Here is a 20,779-nt window from a genome sequence, read left to right as displayed (position 1 = left end):
TAAAGCTATTAATTCATTTTTATGAAGGAATATTTACTGAGAAGGTATGGCAAGTTATGAAGGATATTTACTGAGAAAGTATAGCAAATTATGAAGGAATAATTACTGAGAAGGTATAACAAATTATGAAGGGATATTTACTGAGAAGGTATAGCAAGTTATGAAGAAATATTTGCTGAGAAGGTATAGCAAATTATGAAGAAATATTTACTACGAAGGTATAGCAAGTTATGAAGGGATATTTACTGAGAAGGTGTAGCAAATTATGAAGGAGTAATTCCTGAGAAGGTATAGCAAGTTATGAAGAAATATTTACTACGAAGGTATAGCAAGTTATGAAGGGATATTTACTGAAAAGTTATTGCAAGAAGAGTAGTTGCATAGCAGTACCCCCCAAACTGGGGAGTGTGCTCTTTTCTGGGAAGTTTGAGTTCAATTATTTTTTAAAAATTGATCTCAATCTTAAAGCTATATATGAAACATCCATGTATGTCCTTCTAGACATGAGAATTCTTGCAGGAATCCCTACTAAATTGATTTCATGAAGTGCCATGGCAGGTGAACAAGTTTTTCCTTGCACCCATTAGGTTAGCTCCATGTGGAGGATGGCCAGTTAATCCATTCCTGGGCTCAGTCAGATACATTGCTTCTACAATTGGCTCCTCTAGATTCGGGTATTGCTGTTACTGGCTCTCAAAGCCTTAGTTAGCAATTTGATTTGTTGGAACAACTGTTGGGAACTTTTCCAACTTTTAAAGCTCAAAAAAAGGTTGTAATCTTGTCTATTCCATCTTCATATGCTCATTCATCTAAGATCAGGAAAAAAGGAACACAACAGAGAAAAGCACCATATATTCAGGGCACCATGGCAGCCTGAGGACATAGAAAGCTGTCTGCTGAGGTCCATAGTATTTCTTTCTCACTGGAAAGACTCCAGGGGAGAATAAATGGAGATCATTTATTTCAATCTTTTGTAGCTACTCTCAGTTCTGGCTCAATGTCTTCATTATCAGCCCTTCCAGTTCACCAATCAACCAGAAGACTTTTCATCACGACCCAAACCAGCTTCTGGAGTTGGATTGGTGGCAGGTAGGTACTATTGTTCATAGTTTATGTAGCCAGAAAGGCAAATCTGACATGAGAAAGTCAGAGAATTGATGAGGAATTGGCAGAACAAAAAGCACAATGATCACCATAATATAAAAAGGGGAAGAAAATAACACCCAAAAGCAAACTAACTCTAAAAATTGTGGAGGTCTATCTTGGTTCTAGAGAACAGAGAAGGAAATAAGTAATTTTTTTTTAGAATGTTGTAGGGAAGGTGGAGTGTTCAGGGAAGACTAGAACCTCTGGTGTGAGAGCTTGCTGAGCCCTTTTTGTCCACTCATCAAAGCTCATCCTTTGGTGTCCACTCAATTCTCACACGTGGCTCCAGGAAGCTGTAGCAGGTACAGTGGCCATCCCCTGGCAAAACTGCCTTTGCAGACAGCAACCAGGTTGAGGATAATTGACAGGCTTCAAGCCTGTCAGTGAGTTAGGAAGATGTACACCCCAAGCATATTAAGACTTCCTCCTATAAAATAGGAGGATGGGGACAATTTGTTCCAATATCCATGAAGGCAGATAAAGCAGGCCCTGCTTAGAGCTTGGGCAGACATGGAATTCACCAGTCATTCACTGAATCCCCAGCCATTGCCATTCATTTTTTGTCTTGCCACTGGACTTCAGTGATTCTGAAAGAGGTAATGAGTCTGACAACTTTGTGAAATTCTCTCTCACTGAAATATGTCACATCCAAGTCAAGATATCATTCGTGACATCATTCGTCTTCAAGAATGAAGGGCAAAAAAAAAAATACCAGAGGAATAAAACTCAAAAGTCCAGAATGGGGCTCAAACCGATTAAAATGTAATTTGGATTTGTTAAATAAAATAAGTAAAAATATAATTCATCATAGATAATGCAATTTTGTGGTTTTCAAAGTCAATAAGGTCCCTAGGGATCCGTTTCTGATCTATTGTTATTTGCAGTGATAGATACTATGCTATTGGTTGTGATTAACTGCTTCCATGTTCAAAAGGAAGTTTTGGTAGGAGTAAGTCAAGGGCTAGATCCAGAAATGACAAAAGCCATCAACAAAACAAAGACCTATTTTGATATTACATCTTAGCTTGGAGTGTGAGTTCTGAAGTCACCAGAGAAGTATAAATTCTGACAAGTTCTATCTCATGCTGGAGAGACTTTGAATAGTCTCCAAAAATTGACTTTTATCCTAGCTAAGAACAATTGACTGGCCATTTGATGATAAATTCTTTGATTATGACCAAAACTTTTTAAATTTTATTTATTTATTTTTGCTGAGACAACTAAGGTTAAGTGACTTGCCCAGGGTCACACACAGGAAGTGTTAAGTGTCTGAGGTCAGATTTGAACTCAGGTCCTCCAGACTTCAGGGCTGGTGCTCTCTCCACAGCGCCACCTAGCTGCCCCGAAAAACTTATTTTTAAAAATTAAAAATAATTTTAGAAAAGGCTGCTGATTGTGTATTTGCGTAGACATGTCCCATAATTTTAAAGCTATCTTAAGTAAGTATAATGTAGATTTCTTCCTGCTCTCCTACTGGGTCCCCAATTATTTTGGCTCCTCCCCCTCCCATGGGCTGGGCTGGGACACCGGAAATTAAAAGGGTTGTTTTTGTTATGGGAGAGGGGAAGTATGTGTTTTTTGTGGTTTGAGAAGTAGAATTAGTGGAAATATAAAAATAGTGGGGGAAAAAAATCCCTAAATTCAGGAGTCAAGGGATTTAAATTTAAAAATTCCACCTATTAACACTGTAAGTACAAACACAAGAAACATTGATAGAAAGTAGGTTAGAGGGGGCAGCTAGGGGGCGCAGTGGATAGAGCACCGGCCTTGAATTCAGGAAGACCCGAGTTCAAATTCGACCTCAGACACTTAACACTTCCTAGCTGTGTGACCTGGGCAAGTCACTTAACCCCAGCCTCAGGGAAAAAAAAAAAAAAGTAGGGTAGAGTTAGAGACCTAGCTTCTAGCTGTGTAAATCCCTTCATCTCAGAGCCTCAGTTTCTTCATCTGTAAAATGGAAACAACAGCATCTCGAGGCTGCGGAAAAAAGTTTCATAAATTTTAAAGAACTATGAAAATTGCGTGCTCGAGTCTTCGATGGAGTTTCCTTCTACGGAGATAAGCACGTCACCCAATAAATATTTATAAAACACGGAGCGTGTGCCGAACCCTAGAGATGCAAAGAGAGGCAAAAAGCAGTGCTCGCTCTCAGAGTTCAGAGGAGGCGACCAAGAATTCAGAATAAACTGGGGATTATCAAGAAAAGGGGAATTTAAGGGGCCTGGGAAAAGCTTCTTGTTCAGAAGAATTATACGCGTTTATGTTGGATCACTCCATGTCTAGGTGGGGGGAGAGTAGGAAAAATTTGGAACACAGAGTTTTGCGAGGGTGAATGCTGAAAACTATCTTTACATGTATTTTCTTTTTTTTTTTTTGAGGTAATTGGGGTTAAGTGACTTGCCCAGGGTCACACAGCCAGGAAGTGTTAAGTGTCTGAGACCACATTTGAACTCGGGTCCTCCTGAATTCAGGGCTGGTGCTCTATCCACTGCGCCACCTAGCTGCTATCTTTACATGTATTTTGAAAATAAAAAGAACTTTTAAAATAAAATAAAATTACCTAGTTTAAAAAATGAGGTTTAAAATATTTTTTAAAATAAAAATAATAAAAATAAATGAGGTCGATAACAATACAAAACTCTGAAAAAAAAAAGGTGTAAAGGATGAAGGAAATGATTATTCTCTGGGATAACGTGCAAACTTTAAAGCTGGTATAGAAAGGTGGTTAATGATGGGAAGGGTGGAAAATGGACAAGATGAGCTCCAGCAGCTCGAAATTGTATTTTTAAAAATATTTTTAAATTTAAAAAATTTTTAAATTCTTTATCTGTGAAATGGGTACAGCGATACTTGATCGGCTTGAGGGCAGGATATGAATGAGGGCTGACCCCTGCCTCACCCGACCCCAATATCAAGGAGGTCGTAGGAATCTGGGTTCCATATCCCAGGCCCTTCCAGGAACGTGGGCATGTGGCTGCTGAGCGCCAGTATTTCCCTACGGCCAGCAGGGGGCGCTGCCGCCCCGGCCCGAGCTGCCAAGCTCCTCTCGGTGCTTCCACCTTTGTGATCCCCTCCCGGTGCCCGCTCCCAGGCCAGGACTTCCGGCGAGGGCGGAACCTAAGTGTCGCGTGTGTGAGAAGCCGGCGGCAGAGCGCGCCGAGCGGCACCAGCGGCTGCGGCAACTTCCGGTCGCGGCGGCTGCTTAGTGTGAGGTGGAGGTGGCGGGGGCAAAATGGAGACTATTCTGGAGCAGCAGCGGCGCTACCACGAAGAAAAAGAGCGGCTCATGGATGTCATGGCCAAGGAAATGCTCATCAAGAAGTCCACGGTGAGCGGCCGGAGGGAGGTTAACGGGGCAAACGGGGGAGAGAGAGGGGAAAAAAAAAAAAAAAAGCGGCTACATCCGGGGTCCTGCCCCTCCCCCTCCCCGGCCCCCACCGGGCCCGGGATTCTCCCCTCTGCTCCCAGTCCCGCGGGCGCGAGGCGGGGGGCGGGGCTTGCCTCCAGCCTGGGAATCTCGCGCCGGGGTCGCGGGCCGGACTGCCCCACTCCAGGCCGGGAGTTTGGGGGTGGGCCGGCTCCTGGGAGGAAGGGCGATGCGGGGACTCCCCGAGCTGTGGAGGCTGACCCGGGCTGTGTCTCTTCCCCCTCAGCTCCGGGACCAGATCAACTCGGACCATCGCACGCGGGCTATGCAGGACGTGAGTTGCGGGGCCGGGGGCGGGCAGGGGACCCCGACTTGTCCCGCTCCGGTCTCCCCTTCCACACTGGAATCGAGTTTTTTATCTTATTCGTGTACGAAATGCTCGGGCCGGGGCTGTCATTTCTGAGTCTGGAACGTTCTTACAGGCTCAGTGCTCGTCTGGCTTCGGGCCAGGCACCAGACCTGCCTCGGTTTCCTCTTCTGTGAAATGGGAATAATTGTGCACCTAATGCCTAAGGTTGTTGTGAATGAAAAGCTGAGATGATGTTTGCAAAGAGCCTCGCAGCCTTAAAGCTCTGCGGTAGTTGTTAGTTTTTCACTACTTAATCTTTGGTGTTTTCTTTCTAAGGCAATTACAATAACTGATACTTTACAACCTCTGTGGTTTTATGTTAGTGTTAATTGTGGCGGGAAGGAGAAGTGTGGAAATGTTTTGCATGACGTTATACACATAAGGGCTGTTACTTGGGGGGTTGTTTTTTGTCTTTGTATTTTCATTAGGTGATGGAGGGAGGTGGGAGGGATTCAGAGCGGATTTTTTTTTTTTTAACTCTCTTTTGTAGACAATTTTTGTCCCATCTTTGGGGACTTGTCTGCTAGCTCTAGGTATAAAAAGTCTGTAATGAATTTATGCCTACTAATACCTTGATGATTGGGGCCAGCCAACTGTGCTCTTAACTTTCCAGTTAGTTAGATTTCACCGAGGTCCTGGGCAAAAAAAAAATCTCAAAAATGAATTGTGAGAATGGTGACGGGCTGGGAGAGAAAGAATTTTAATGGGGAATAGATTTTCCTCCTGAAATTGTCACATCAATAATTTCTAAACCATCTGCCGAAGTCTTAGTGCCCCCTAACTTATCTGGGAGATAAGTTTTTTTGTTCTTGATCGCATGTTGACACAACTGCTTTATACTGATGAGGGTTTGGGTTTTTCTTTTTTCTTTTTTCTTTTTTTTTTTTTAGAGGTATATGGAAGTGAGTGGGAACCTGAGAGACTTATATGATGACAAAGACGGGTAAGTAGCAGTGTTGGGCCATGTTGGGGTGTTTTTGAGAGTGGGTGTCAAACTGCTGACCTCGGTATCTTGTTTGCTCTTTTGCTCCTTTTGGGAATTTCAGGTTAAGAAAAGAAGAGCTCAGTGCTATTTCAGGACCAAATGAATTCGCAGAATTCTATAATAGACTCAAACAGATAAAAGAATTCCACCGGAAGCATCCAAACGAGGTAAGCCCTAAGGGTTGTTGTTGAAGCTCAGCATGTACTTTCAGAGTGAGCCAAGTGATACTCCAAGAAAAAACAGTGATGAGGAACATTAGTAAATTTTAGTTTATTTTTACTCATCACTTACCTGCTCTGTACCTCAAAGTTGTTTCAATAACCTATAACAATTGAGCATGTGGCAGATTTTTATCATTATAATGTATTCAACAGCACCTATTGTCACCATCTTTTCTAGCTGCTGTATTAACACTTTTCTATAAAAGAATGTTTTGTATTAATATAGAGATTTTTTATTACTATAGTATGATAAATAGACATTTTGGCATAGTGGCACAATAGAGTGCTGGACTTGGAAGACTGGGGCTCACATCCTACTTCTGGTACTTGACAGTAGTATTTGACTACAGGCAAGCAACTATTTTTCTCTGAGCCTTGGTTTCTACCTCCTGGGGTTGTTATAATGTTGACATACAAAGACTGTTTTGCAAACTTTAAAGGATTATAGGAATGTCCATTATCATCATCATCATTTTTATTACCATTATGATGTGTAGTTGATCGCAATATGTCAAGTGCCTATCATATGCATGTACTTTAAAGAAACAAAAGAAGTCTAAGACTTAGTCTTTATCCTCAAAAAACAGACTATCCCAACAGAGAGGTATATTTAAATGGCAAACGAGAGACAGCCATGGTATTCTAGACAATTGACTTGGGCTCAGGACTCTTTCCCTTACCCTGAGGAGAACTGGGTTTAATCCAGTTCTGACACTAATGAATCCTGTGGCTTTGAGCAAGTTCCTATTTCGTGTTTCTGGACCTCAAATTTTGGATCTGAAAAGTGAATTGGCTGGATGGGACGATGACTGAGATCCCTCCAGCTTTGACCTTGCATGGTTCTGAGGATACAGGCAGTAAGTCCTATAGGTATTTAGAGGCAAGAAATGGGGATGGAGAAAAGGAAAAGCTTCTTTCAAGAGTAGGGATTTGAACTTATTCTTGAAGGAAGTTTAGATAAAGAGATGTGGGAAGGGAATTCAGTGGAATACTATGAGAAAAGATACAGAAATGAGAATTTTAAAAATTATGTTTGAGAAACAGTAAACCAGTCTTGAATGGAAAGTCATGTTGAATTTTGGCAGAAGAGGAGGAAATGAAGTTTAAGGGTGAAATAGAGAACTGTCAAAGGCTTTTGAGGATGGTTATTATATGGAAAGGAACAAATTAGAAAAGGTAATCAGACAATGGTATGTGGTCTGAATCAGCTGCATAGACCAGTAAGGTAGTTGCAATCATCTAGGTATTAGATGATATAGAGTTGGACTCTCTCTATATAGATATCTGGATGTAGAGTTGGTGCCAGTGAGAATGAAACACCAGGATGTTGCTGGAGATAAAATTCCAAGTAAAGATGCCTGCATTGAGGAAAGTGTGTGTAGAGTCACTAAGGAATCTGCCAATTTAAGATTATATTTACCATTCTGGTTATTACCTTCTTTCTGGTCATGAACAGAACAGAAAAGTAATTATTAAACACTTACTTTGTAGTAACATTATAACTTTGTAACATTGTATTAAGTGTTAGAGATAAAGTAAGCAAGGAAAATTCAAGAAGATCTATCAGGGAGTTCACATTTCTAATTAGGGGAGAAAACACAGATGTGGGAAGTTCAGTCAGAAGACAGAGGCATGTAGCAGGATTAGCTACAAGCCAGGCCCAGGCCTTTTAAGTAGAATTGTTTGGCCAGATGTCAATGCCATGAAAGTTTGAAAAGCAAAGTGTAAGGCTTTGTAAGGATCAGAATAAGAGATGCTCCGGTATCTCTTAGCTAACTTTCTGTGATATATTAGGATCAAAGACAGTACTTAATAGAGCCCAGTTCAGGACACAAAGACCTACATATGAGACAATGTTGCTTTTGTTCAGAGTAAATGGAAGATCCATCTGTGCTTTGTGCTGTCTCTTAGATTTGTGTGCCGATGTCAGTGGAATTTGAGGAGCTCCTGAAAGCCAGAGAAAATCCTAGTGAAGAGGCTCAAAGTAAGTGGAGTTTCGTATTTCATATTAACAAAAATATAGCAAATGTTCAGTCAGTTTATGTGTAATTGCACTTGCCCTCCCCAAGTCTGGAAAGCATTCTTTCTCTGAGAAAATGTGCATTAGTTCCTTCAACCTATCTGTTGAGATGAAATCTTGACTTGGTTTATTGTTGTGATGGGGACATCATTTAGGAAGATAGTGGCTTCAGTTTCTATGATTACCTAAATCAAATCAGGACTCTGGAGTTGGAAGGTGCTGCCTGAGACCTTTTTTTCCAGAAGTTACTTAAATTCAGTGGCTTGGACAATTTTTCAGCATGTTGTGGTCAGCTTACCCAGAAGCAACAGGGGGCAGCTTTGTGAATGGATCTTACTGTCTAGTGAAGAAACAAAGAGACTAAATGAATAGGCTGATGAGAGAGGTTTTATGTAAGGGACTGTTTTTAATTTATTTGATAAAACTGTTCTCTCCGATTCCCCCAGACTTGGTGGAGTTCACAGATGAAGAAGGATATGGCCGTTACCTGGATCTTCATGACTGCTATCTTAAATACATTAACTTAAAAGCATCTGAGGTAAGATAATTAGAGAGAACTCTTGATTCACAAAAATAGAATAGGGAGGTTGGATTGGGGTTACTAACTGAAGCAGGTAGTGTTTTGTTAGATTGGCCCTCTTTAAATGAGCCTCCTTATCAGAAATGGAAATAATACTGTGTTCTGTTTATGTACAGGACAGTTTGCTGGATGCTGTTGCGATTACATTGTTGTATGAAGGAAAATGGCTTTATTAAGCACTTCCTTTGTGATAAACACTGCCCAAACCTGAGAATACAAATAGAAAAGTGAGATAATCCCTATCGTAAAGGAGATTAGGTCTTAATGGGGGAGACAACATATATAGAGAAGTGGTGGTCACTCAAAAGGTCAAATGGGAACCATAGGAAAGGTAATTGATGTGCCTTTTCTAGTAGCAATGGCAATATAAATTTCATTATGATTACTAGAGGAAGAGATGAAAAAGGAGAGTTCATGTTCATAACCAGGCTAGATACAAGGGAGAAGGCTATTCTGGAGAAGGTTGGCTTGATATACTGGGCCATCTAACCATGTGGGTTTGTGCATATACACTTAACCACTCACAAGCCTCAAAGTCAGAATGACAAAGGTAGGTGGTTTAAAACCCCCAGAATAAGATATCTGGTGGTCCTCAGGATGTAGTAGTAGGATGGAAGACAAGAAGATGGCCAGAGTATATGGACCCTACCTTTTACGAAATTTACAATGTAATTGATAGAAACATGAATTTGATTTAGGAAATGTTTACAAAGCATCTTCTGTGTAAATGTCATTGACTTAGGTGCTAAAAAGTTTAAGTTGCAAAAACAATTGACAAAAGATAGCTCTCAAGTGAAAAAGATAAACATTGAGTAAGATCAGAATTGAGAAGAAACTTCAATCAAGTTCCAAAAAGTTAATTATCTGGAGCATCCACTGGCAAACAGAAATCTTGGTGTGATTTTATAATTTTTGGTTACTGTTTATACTTTTCTTCTAAATGTCCAGACAAAGCATTGCCTATTGAAGTAGTACATGGTGTTGGAAAAATTGTACAAGAAAAAAAAAATTTCTAAGTTGTACCTTGTTAGACTGAGCTCTCAAATTGCATTTTGTATAGTTGATTACATTGTATCTTTTGAGTTTTGCACACCTAGCTTAGTCAAGTCTTTTGTGTTATTTTTCAGAAACTGGATTATATCACATACCTATCTATCTTTGACCAGTTATTTGATATTCCCAAAGAAAGGAAGAATGCAGAGTATAAGAGGTAAGCATTGTCAAGCTCCTTGGCTTCTTGTTGTTTTTTAAATTAGAAGCTTACTTCTAACCTTAACTATCCTCTGAGTGCTCTTGGCTTCTAGAGTTATTGGGGATGTGGAACTCTAAAACCCAGTTTTAGAATATATATAGTCTACTAGTTAGTCTTGGTTGGATGAATATATTTTAAAATTATTATGAATTTGACAAACATGAATACTTCTGTATATAAAGAACAAGGAGAATAAGAATTTTATATGAAACTGCATGGTTTTTGCAAAGTTTATATTAATTTTCATGTGTTAAATTTAAACACTACCTTGCTTGTCTGTGTTCCCTTCTGAACTTTGTATTCTTCTAGTCATTGATGGATCTTCTTTTTAATCACCATCCCTCTTTTCTTCTTCCTCCCCTTCTACCAAATAATTGTAATAAATAGGTATTGTTAAGCAAAAGAGATCTGTACATTGGCCATATCTGACTGAAACACATTATCTAAACTTTTGGTCCATCAACTCTGCCAGGAAGGGAACTTCATCATCAGTCTTGGAAAATGTATTCCATTACAATGTTTTATAGTCATTCTGTTAATTGTTTTGCCAGCTTTGCTCACTTCTCAGTATCAGTTCAAACAAATTTTCTCTGGTTTTTCTGAATCTGTCCCTTTTGCCATTTCTCATGGCATAGTAATAGAAAGAATATGGTTAGTCATCTTAGGCTCAACCTGTTATTTCATTAACATATCCCATAAGAAGAATAAGGCTCTAATGCTTAGCACTGTATGACTGTGAGGCTGTGGCTGCAGTGATGAAAGTAGGCCTATGCCTGAATGGGAAACAAGACTTGTTTTGCTGTGTCACCTCCATTACAAATAGCACCCCTAACTTTCTCTAACTGAGTCTCTCTCTGTTAGGTACCTGGAAATGCTACTGGAGTACCTTCAGGACTACACAGACAGGGTGAAGCCCCTACAAGACCAAAATGAATTGTTTGGGAAGATTCAGAATGAATTTGAGAAGAAGTGGGATAATGGTACCTTCCCAGGCTGGCCGGTGAGCTGGAGGGGGGACTTAAGGCCCTGGGTCTTTACATTTTAATAATAGATCTATAATAGATGGTCCTTTCTCCCTCAGTTGTGGCCCTGAAGCATTCTCTGCCTTGTAGTTTTATGGTTTCTTTTGGGGATCGTTCCCAAGATTTGCATATGTGAACATGGGAGGGATCCATTGCTATTGTCCTAAAGCAGGCTATTAATAGCATTCCTTGTTTTTGGCAGAAAGAGACAAGCAGCGCACTGACCCATGCTGGAGCCCATCTTGACCTCTCTGCATTTTCCTCCTGGGAAGTATGTTTTCTGTAACTCTTCAGCCTATCTTGGCTAGTCCTCTTGTTTATCTAATACAGATTCTTTTCTTTGCAATTTAAAATAAAACAAAACCCAGGGTTTTCTAGAACTGGTCTTATGCAGGAGATAAGGAAAAATCAAGTGGACTAATTTGTTTCTACACATTTGAATAATAATAATATGCCATACACATATTTGGTACTTTTGTTATTTATTATTGCTTGACCATGATGTGGAGAGCATTCTGGGAGCTCAAGTTCAAGTAGGTCCTACCAGCCTGGAGGGACTTCACATATGGATGAATGTGGAACTGCAGCAAGATTCTTCCATGGAATGTTGGCCACAAACTGATGAATTTTTTTCAGCCATAATGACAAATTTAAGTCATTTACTAAAATGTTGAGGAGTTACCATCTTCATTAGTACCTAAGGATAGCATTTGGTCTCAGGAGTCATTTTCTTCAGCATCCTAACTCATCCCTTTGTTTTATAGGAGTTGGCCTCCTTGGGTCTGGACAGACTGAAATCTGCACTCTTGGCTTTAGGACTAAAATGTGGCGGGTAAGAGGCAGGATCCATTTGTCTGACTACTGTAAACCTAGCCAAGTATGGGTGAAACTGCTTGATATAACAACTAGAGAATCTTTTATCTCTTTTTCTTTATACAGTACATTGGAAGAGAGAGCCCAGAGGCTGTTCAGCACTAAGGGCAAGTCCCTGGAATCACTGGACTCCTCTCTGTTTGCTAAGAATCCCAAATCAAAGGGAACCAAGAGGTGAGTAAGCTAGTAGCTTCTGTGTCCCCCTAGTACAGTTGGCTCTGTCTTGATTCTCTTCCCTGGCAGATGATATGGTATAGCTGGATATAAATAAATATATATATGTGGGGGGGGGTATATATATACATATATATATATTGGATTTAGAGGCAAAAAACCTGGGCTTAAATCCCAACTTTGAAAGTTGAATTCCCTAAATCATTGTAAGTCTAGTCAGCATGCACTGACACAAGAAATTCTTGATATCATGCATTTCTTTCTCTTTTTTCCTCCTTCATGTCTCAGAAGTCTCAGCTTAGATGAAGTCTTTCCTCTAAATCTCAATATTGTCTGTTTTGCTCCAAAATCTCTTCAGAGTTCTTTCATCCCAAAACACCCGACTTTGTATCATGTTTGACCATCTATCTACTATAGCCAGCCCTCCAACAGAGACTAACTTGTGGAGGCAGAATGGATTTTTATTATCTTTCATCCCCCTAGTACAGTTGGCTCTGTCTTGATTCTCTTCCCTGGCAGGTAATATGGTATAGCTGGATATAAATAAATATATGTGTGTGTGTATGTATGTGTGTGTGTGTGTGTGTGTGTGTGTGTGTGTGTGTGTGTATACATATATTGGATTTAGAGGCAAAAAACCTGGGCTTAAATCCCAACTTTGCTATGTTGGCAAGTCATTCACCTCTGACTCTCAAACTCCTCAATGATAAAATGGGAAAGCACTTGGCTAATCAAATCCTGAAAACTTATACCAAACTGTTTTATCAGTGAGTTGCTCTCTTTATTGTTTAAAAGGTAGATTTTAAAGTCTGTATTTTGCCCTAACTGATCCATAATAATGACTGGTTGTCAACTATCTGCACTACTGGAGGGAGGTTGTATTAATGTTCCCAAACAGATAAATTTATGCTTACTTGATTTAAAATTGATTTTAGACTGCTATAGAAAGGTTATCTCAATTAGCTGGAAATGTAAATAGATTGACTTTATTTTATTTTTTTTATTATAGCTTTTTATTTATCAGATATATGCATGGGTAATTTTTCAGCATTGACAATTGCAAAACCTTTTGTTCCAACTTTTCCCCTCCTTGCCCCCACCCCTTCCTCCAGAGGGCAGGTTGACTAATACATGTTAAATATGGTAAAGTGTAAGTTAAATACAATATATGTATATATGTCCATCCACTTATTTTGCTACTAAACAACAACTTAAAGCGCGAATTTACCACATTGGTGGGGGTTTGAGTTTATAGAGAATCACCCATTATATCATTGTTCTTTGAAAGATTTCAGTTCCAGGATAGCTTGGTAGCTCTGTGGATAAAGCACCAGCTCTGAAGTCAAGAGGACCTGAGTTCAAATCTGGCCTCAGACACTTAATGCTTCCTAGCTATGTGACCCTGGACAAGTCACTTAACCCCAGTGGTGTCAGCCAAAAAAGAAAAAAAGATTTCAGTTCCCTTCAAATGACCTGGACCAATTTTTGTTCACAGAGACACTGAGAGGAATAAAGATATTGCTTTCCTTGAAGCCCAGATATATGAATATGTAGAGATTCTTGGGGTAAGTATAACTGAAGGTAATAGGACCACAAAACAAGATCCCCTGAAAAGCCATCCACCCAGATCACTCTTTTTGTTTAGACAGTTAAAAAAGAAAGGCTTATTCTCCTCAGACAGCTTCAGGTTCTCCACCCTGGTCTTGGGCAAAATCTGAGCATAACTGGGGGGCAAATCTCTCTTAAGTTTTTGATTAGAAGGAATTACCTACATCCCTCTATACTTCTGAGGGCTTGCCATATTTCTACTGAAAATGTCTAGGGCATTAGAGACCATTTGATTTCTAGAAGAAGTTCTGATATTTAGAAGGATGGCGTTTCTATACCTCTGCCTAAGACAGTTTGATCCTACAGTAAAGGATGTTAGGTGAATGACTAGAAGCTTGGACTTTTTCCTCCCAGATTAGGAAATTATGCTGATAGAAAACTCTGAAACTGTTTGGATCAGGTAGGTCCTCTACTCTTTTTAAAAGCCTATAATCCTTGTCCTACCAGAAAATAAAGTTTTAGCTGCTACTGCCCATTAGAAGTTCTCCTGAAGGTTCCAAGGATTTTGGCAAGTTGGGAGAGATTCTCTTTGATAATAATAGCAGCTAATATGTATGTAGTGCTTTAAAGTTTGCAAAACACTTTATATATTATCTCATCTTCATAGCTACCCTGTGGAGATAAGTGCTATTAGTTTCCCCAAAATGAAACTGAAGTGAAGTGACTTGACCTTGTCACTGGCAGATGTCGAGGGAAATTTGGACTTGGGGTTCCTAACTTCGATGGGCCTGCAATGTACCCACTGTACCATTTAGATACCTTGTTAAAAATGTATTTATTCTTTTTTTTTTGTTTTGTTTTGTTTTGAATTAGATAAACATAAGCTTTTCCATATGCAGAGAACAGGAAAAAAATTGTATAAAAATCATATTATATAATCAATTATGTAACAAAATCTTTGGTTTTTTTTTTAAATTTATAGTAAATTGAGTTTGTTAGTTTCAAAGCTGTCCTGCTTCTATATTTTTCTATTTCCTTCTTTGTCTATTAAAAAATACTTCAGTGATACTTATCTCATCCCTTTTTGGGGCATAACTATTATTAGCATTCTTCACTCCTGTTATTCTTCCTATTAAAAAAAATCAAAATCTAACTCTTGTAACAAGCATAGGCAAGCAAAATTGATCTACACGTTGGACATGTCTGAAAATGTTAATTTTTTTTACTCTCTAGCTTTAGTCTACCTTCCATCTCAAGTGGTAGGTAGCATGCTTCATTGTTAGTTCTTTAGAGCTGTGGTTGGTTTTTGCATTGATTCACATTATTAAGCCCTCATGTTTTAGTTGTTATATAAATCATTCTTATTCTGTTACCTCTATCTTATATCAGTATATGAGTATTCCCACATTTCTCTAAATTCATCCCTTATCATTTTTTATTGCACAGTAATTTTCTTAATATTTATATCCCATGGTTTATTTAGCTATTCTCCAATTGGTGAGCAACTCCCCTTAATTGTCTCTGACAAAAAAGTGCTCCTGTAAACAATTTTATACATGGGGTCTTTTTCCTCTTTAACTGTTTGGGGTATCTTCCTATTACTAGTATAATAGAAGAGGATGTTGTATTTTTTTACTTTGGGAGTATAGTTCCCAGAAGTATTCCCAGATAACTGAATTACTTCACAGTTCCACCCATAGTACATCAGTGACTATCTTTGATTAGCTTATTTTCTGATCCTTTAGGAACAGCGACATCTCACTCATGAAAATGTGCAGCGCAAACAAGCACGGACAGGAGAGGAAAGAGAGGAGGAAGAGGAAGAGCAGATTAGTGAGAGTGAAAGTGAAGATGAAGAGAATGAAATTATCTACAACCCCAAAAACCTGCCCTTGGGTTGGGACGGCAAAGTGAGTGCTTTGTGCCCTATGCAGGAGTCCTGTTCAGCCTTTCCTGCCTTCACACGTCAGTGTCTTACTCTCTTCTGTTTCTCATTTCTTCCAGCCCATTCCCTACTGGCTCTACAAGCTACATGGCCTCAATATCAACTATAACTGTGAGATCTGCGGCAACTACACCTATCGTGGGCCCAAGGCCTTCCAGAGGCATTTTGCAGTAAGGAGTCCTGGGCCTGTTCAACTAGAAATGACAACAAATCCAAGAGAGGGAAAATCTTTGAATGGGGATAGCCCATTCAAGGTGGAGTTAAGGGGGGAGAGGAAGTATAGCTGAAAAGTGTGCTTGGAATGTGGCAGAGTGGCCCAGATCAGCAGCCCATGCCTGTATGGGCATGGTGTCAGAGCATCCTGCTGGGCCTTCCCCTATGGGCTACAGAGGCCAGACCAAAGCCACCAACCAGTATGTTCCCCAAAGGCAATTATGTGGAACAGTTTGGGTGTTAGGTTCTTACTAAGTGCTAATGAGATAATGAGATGATAGGTTCTTACTAAGTGCTAAATTGATACTTAACAATTCTCTAGTTCTGGCCTTTAGGGGAGTTTTACCCCTGTGAACTCCTGGGGAGGAGTTTACATGTTTAGGAGGAGCAAGTTAATTGGTTGAAGTATTTTTTCCCAGAAGCCCCTGAGTTATTCCAAGCCTATTCTCTGGGAGGATAAAAGAAGACACCATTGAGCAAGGGAAGAGTCTTCTCTGGGCCAGAGTTGGGGCTGTTCTCTGGAGGAAGTCTCTACTCTAGGCCAGAGAGTGATGGGCTCTCTACAGGAAGAAGAATCTGGCCCAGAGACAGCAGATCTCCTCCCAGAGAGCGATTGACAGTTTCTGGAGACAACAGAAGATTACATTTAGGAAAATGGTTATAAGAGGCCATGCATGTATCAATATGTCTGTCATTTGCCATTCTTTAAAAGGGAGAAAATAAGGCTTCTCTTCCTTCAACCTACGTAATCCATATAGATATTCTCATACATCTTGGAATTTTGGTTTTTTTTTTTTTTTTTTGTTCTCTTTTCCTTTGGCTTTTTTGCCTTCTTAATAGCTATACCTTACACTTGCCTTAGAGCATTTCTTGGTCCATTGATAGCATTAAAGGTAAGGACAGTGTTATCTCTAACCCTGAGGTTGCTGTGGGCTCTGCATCCTACTTCTTATAGAATAAAATCCATTTATAACAGTAAAGAGGACATGTATACAGTAGCATTCTTAAACCAAGGAGTTAATGTGAGAATTTACCATAATCAACAGAACAGCTTATGCTCCTTATTTTTATCTATTTTTGCTATTTAGAACTTCCAGGAGGAAAAATGCTTCTGTTGATGGCAAAGTAAGGGGAAAGAATGTTAACCATGAAGTCAGGCTTCATATCAAATTTGACATTTATTTGCTGAGTTGACCTTGGCCTGTTTTCCGTGTAAAATGGGCTTAATTATGATACATGTACCCCCTGTATTCCAAGATGATTGTGCAAAAAAGCACCAGTGTACCTCTTTTGTAAACATTAGTTCATATCCAAGATAATATATCTTACAGTCTTTTCATAGACCAACAGTGAAATGACCTTCTTATGTACAAAGATGACATTATTGGCCAGTCATCACTAAGATATTCTTGGGGTTATTTTTCTTTTAGGGATAATGGTTTATATCTGGCCAGTCAGCCTTTCAACAGTATGAATTTTTTTCTTTCTTTCTTTCTTTTTTTTTTTTGCTGAGACAATTGGGGTTAAGTGACTTGCCCAGGGTCACACAGCGAGGAAGTGTTAAGTGTCTGAGGCCAAATTTGAACTCTGATCCTCCTGATTTCAGGGCTGGTGCTCTATCCACTGCCTCACCTAGCTGCCCCCAACAGTACGAATTTTAAAATTGCTAGTCAGGTTGATTAGAAAGATCCACTAAGATCATAAAATGATGTAACTCAGAAATATGTAATCTTACCACCATATTTTATAGATGAGGAAACTTAATTCCCAAATAGAGTATTCATTTGCCTGTTGTTGCATAGCTGGCTAGTTGTAGAGTTGATGGTCAGCATTGTGCCGATTCTCTAGGACTCTTTTTGCTGCTCCATGATGTTGCCTTCCATTCTGTGTTCATGGCATAGTATTGACAGCAAGATGGCCTGACCTTTCAAAGCTAGCCTTTGATGGACTGATTCTGACCAAATGATCCAGCTAGGAAGAAATGTATTTGGGTTCAAAAATACATCTTTGAATCACTCTTCTTCTTGTGGTGTTAATTACAGTCTTGCTTGTAGCAGTCTCTGATGGAGGGAAGTTTTAGGATTTAGGCATGAAGCTTTCAGATTTTAGATTCAGAATTTAGGAGTGCTTTGTATATAGTTGGCACGATTTCCCATTGTCCTGATTTTCTTACTTTCCAGGAGTGGCGTCATGCTCATGGCATGAGGTGCTTGGGCATTCCAAATACAGCTCACTTTGCTAATGTGACTCAGATCGAAGATGCTGTCTCTTGTAAGTAACCTTTAGTTCTCTCTCAGTATTAGGACAGACTGCACACCCACTCCCTTTACCTCTTATTACTTTAGGTACTTGTGGTGAATCAGCCCTCAAAACAGCAACATAGCGACCTTGTGAAAGGTGGGGTGGAGTCTTAGCTTGCCAGGCTAGAGGCATGGAGAGCACCTATGCCAGGTCCCTTTCCCATTACCAAGGAACTCAAGAGTTTTTACCTACTCCATTTCCACACTGGAACAGTTTCCTCTTCCTGGAGTGTCCTGAAGACCTTATCGTATTAATACCAAATTTATGGACACATAACTAGTAGCCCTCTTGAACCTAGCTTAAGAGGTCCACCAGATAAAGTTCTCTCCAGTGGATGGAATTACAGGTATGCACTTGTGTACATGGCAAAATGGAGTGTTCTTAAATATTTTATTTAACAATGAAGTCTGCTTTCCTTCATTAATATAAAGCCTAAGGTGATGTGACCATCTTCTTCCAAGATTCCCTTCACTCTGTCATCAGCCACTTCTTCCAAGATTCCCTTCACTCTGTCATCAGCCACTTCTTCCTTTATCTCTAAGACACTTAACCTGTTATGCTCCAGGCTACTCTCAAGGCCTTGAAGTTGTAAAGCAGGTGCTCATCCTATACCAATGAAATCATAGCTAAGATAGTATACAGGGGATATAGGATTTTTGTGACCTACTTTTTTTTGTTACTTGCTTTACAGTTGAAAAGACTTTATAAACTTAAAAATGCTGCATTAATGTCAGCTTTTAATATTTTAACTACACCAAGGTTCTAACAAACATGTATGTAGCTCATGGATTCTGAAGTAGAGTTGGGATTCTAATTCATGTATCTCTTTGATATTATTAATACTAATTGCTGGTGATTATTTTGTAGTGTGGGCCAAACTGAAACTGCAGAAGGCTTCTGAACGGTGGCAGCCTGACACAGAGGTAAGTGGTCATATTTGGAAATTGCTGGTAGTCAGTCAGTGATGATAGTAAGCAGCAAAGACCCAGCTCTTTTCTCAGGGAACTGTAGACATTGGTCTGGCCAATGAACTGACAGTGGGCCAAATAGATTTGAGGTTTATTGTTTGTAATAGTGTGCCTCCTTTGGCTTCTGAATTAGAAATTTACCTGGGATATATAATAAACTCTCCACTGTTGCCTTCTTATTGCTATTCCATTGTAGTATGGAGATGACTGTGTTTTCATAGTAAAAGCTATGCCAAATTCCACCAAACTGGAAAGGTTTTCAGTCAGAGCCTACTGGTGGGAGGGCTCTGCATCCAGCATCCAGGGACTAGCCTAGCTTAGTAAGGAGAAACTTCTCCCCAGAGTGAGGACCACCCAAGGGCTGAAGTTTTCAAGCCACAGCACCTCATAAAGACAATTTCTTTAATAGTCTTCAGCTGAGAGTAACCACACTAATAAAATCAGGAATTCTTGAAGCATGTCAAAATCAGAAGTCATCTCATTTGCCTATCTTCAAAAATAGTTTCATCTTTTCATTCATTCTGGCATGGATTTGTTAAGGGGGTCATCAGTGGTTAGACAAGTTCTTTGCCTTACCAGATGAGCCAGAAGCCACAAAAATTGAGAATGGTCGCCCTCTGGCAAGTGTTCTTCACCTTTTCTGTGTCCTGGACCCCTTGGGCCAGTGAAACCTTTGTTTTTAACTCATAAAATAAAAAAGATTATGAATGAAACTAATCATATTCCAATAGTTGTCAAAATTTTAAGATTAATAAAATTCATGGGCTCCAATTTAAAGAATCACTGCCCTAGGAATTCTGAATACTTTTTTGCATGATCTGTCTTTGTTGGTGATATTTAATGATTGATTGGCTCCTGTGTATATGTGATTATCAATAACAATGGTGCCATGCTGGATTTGGACAGATGAAGATGGAGTACAGAGGGAGGACAGATATGTTAAGGCAAACACCACGTGGTGGTTACTTGAATTGGGGGGGGGGGGTGGCAGCCATGTTTTCTCACATTTCTAGAGTTTGCCCAGAAATGGCCTAAGGCCATTTCCAAACATCCAAATACTCATTTTCCCCAGGACTGAAACTATTTCCCTCTTTCTTCCCCTGCTTTTTAGGAGGAGTATGAGGATTCCAGTGGAAATGTTGTGAATAAGAAAACATATGAGGATTTGAAACGTCAGGGGCTGCTCTAGTGCTTGAAAACAAGCACGGTGACTGGTTGAGCATCCTAGGATTTGGCATTTTTTTATTCTACACAAGCACATGTTCCCAAAGACTCTGCTATGTGATCTAACATTCTAGCATGTGTCTTGTGAAGACAAGAATTGTGGACATAGTGAAGATTTGTGGACATAGTGAAGATTTGAAATATGTTTAAACTTTTGTTTTATATTAAAAAGGGTTCTAAAAAAAAAAAAAAACTGGATTTGATATGAATGTAACACTTCCTAATATCTGGTAGGGAAGCTAGTTCTTCAGGCCATTAGTTCCTGTCACTTTCCTATGCCTAGCCTAGAAGGTCAGGGGTTGAAAAGAAGAAAGAACACTATCAGAATGTCAGAAATCAGCAGACTTCTTTATCGTTAATGAGAAACCAACACAGAAGTTCCTCAGAGCCCCTCTTCAGGGAGTTACCAAGCGCCATTGCTCTCCTCTGTCTCCATTCCCTTGTCACTGAGGACCTTTCTCCTAATGGTCCTAGCCCCGTGGTCAATTGTTGGAGCCCTAACAGCTGCTTTCTCTTCAGAGGGCTTGCCTC

General features: G+C 39.7%; 1 protein-coding gene across 1 annotated transcript; it reads left to right on the top strand.

Moving 5' to 3' along the window:
- Positions 1 to 4,265: 4,265 nt before the first annotated feature.
- SF3A3 (splicing factor 3a subunit 3) lies at positions 4,266 to 20,441 on the top strand. The gene is made up of 17 exons (XM_074305206.1): positions 4,266 to 4,474; positions 4,800 to 4,847; positions 5,813 to 5,865; positions 5,969 to 6,074; positions 8,040 to 8,112; positions 8,595 to 8,686; positions 9,856 to 9,938; positions 10,842 to 10,980; positions 11,205 to 11,273; positions 11,767 to 11,834; positions 11,942 to 12,049; positions 13,545 to 13,614; positions 15,343 to 15,507; positions 15,602 to 15,712; positions 17,936 to 18,026; positions 18,924 to 18,979; positions 20,136 to 20,441. The coding sequence occupies exons 1-17, from the start codon at positions 4,379 to 4,381 to the stop codon at positions 20,211 to 20,213; spliced, it is 1,506 nt and encodes a 501-aa protein (XP_074161307.1). The 5' UTR covers positions 4,266 to 4,378; the 3' UTR covers positions 20,214 to 20,441.
- Positions 20,442 to 20,779: the final 338 nt, after the last annotated feature.

The sequence above is a fragment of the Sminthopsis crassicaudata genome, chromosome 3, assembly GCF_048593235.1.
Source record: "Sminthopsis crassicaudata isolate SCR6 chromosome 3, ASM4859323v1, whole genome shotgun sequence".
NCBI lineage: Eukaryota > Metazoa > Chordata > Mammalia > Dasyuromorphia > Dasyuridae > Sminthopsis > Sminthopsis crassicaudata.
This window is presented reverse-complemented; position numbering and strand designations above follow the sequence as displayed.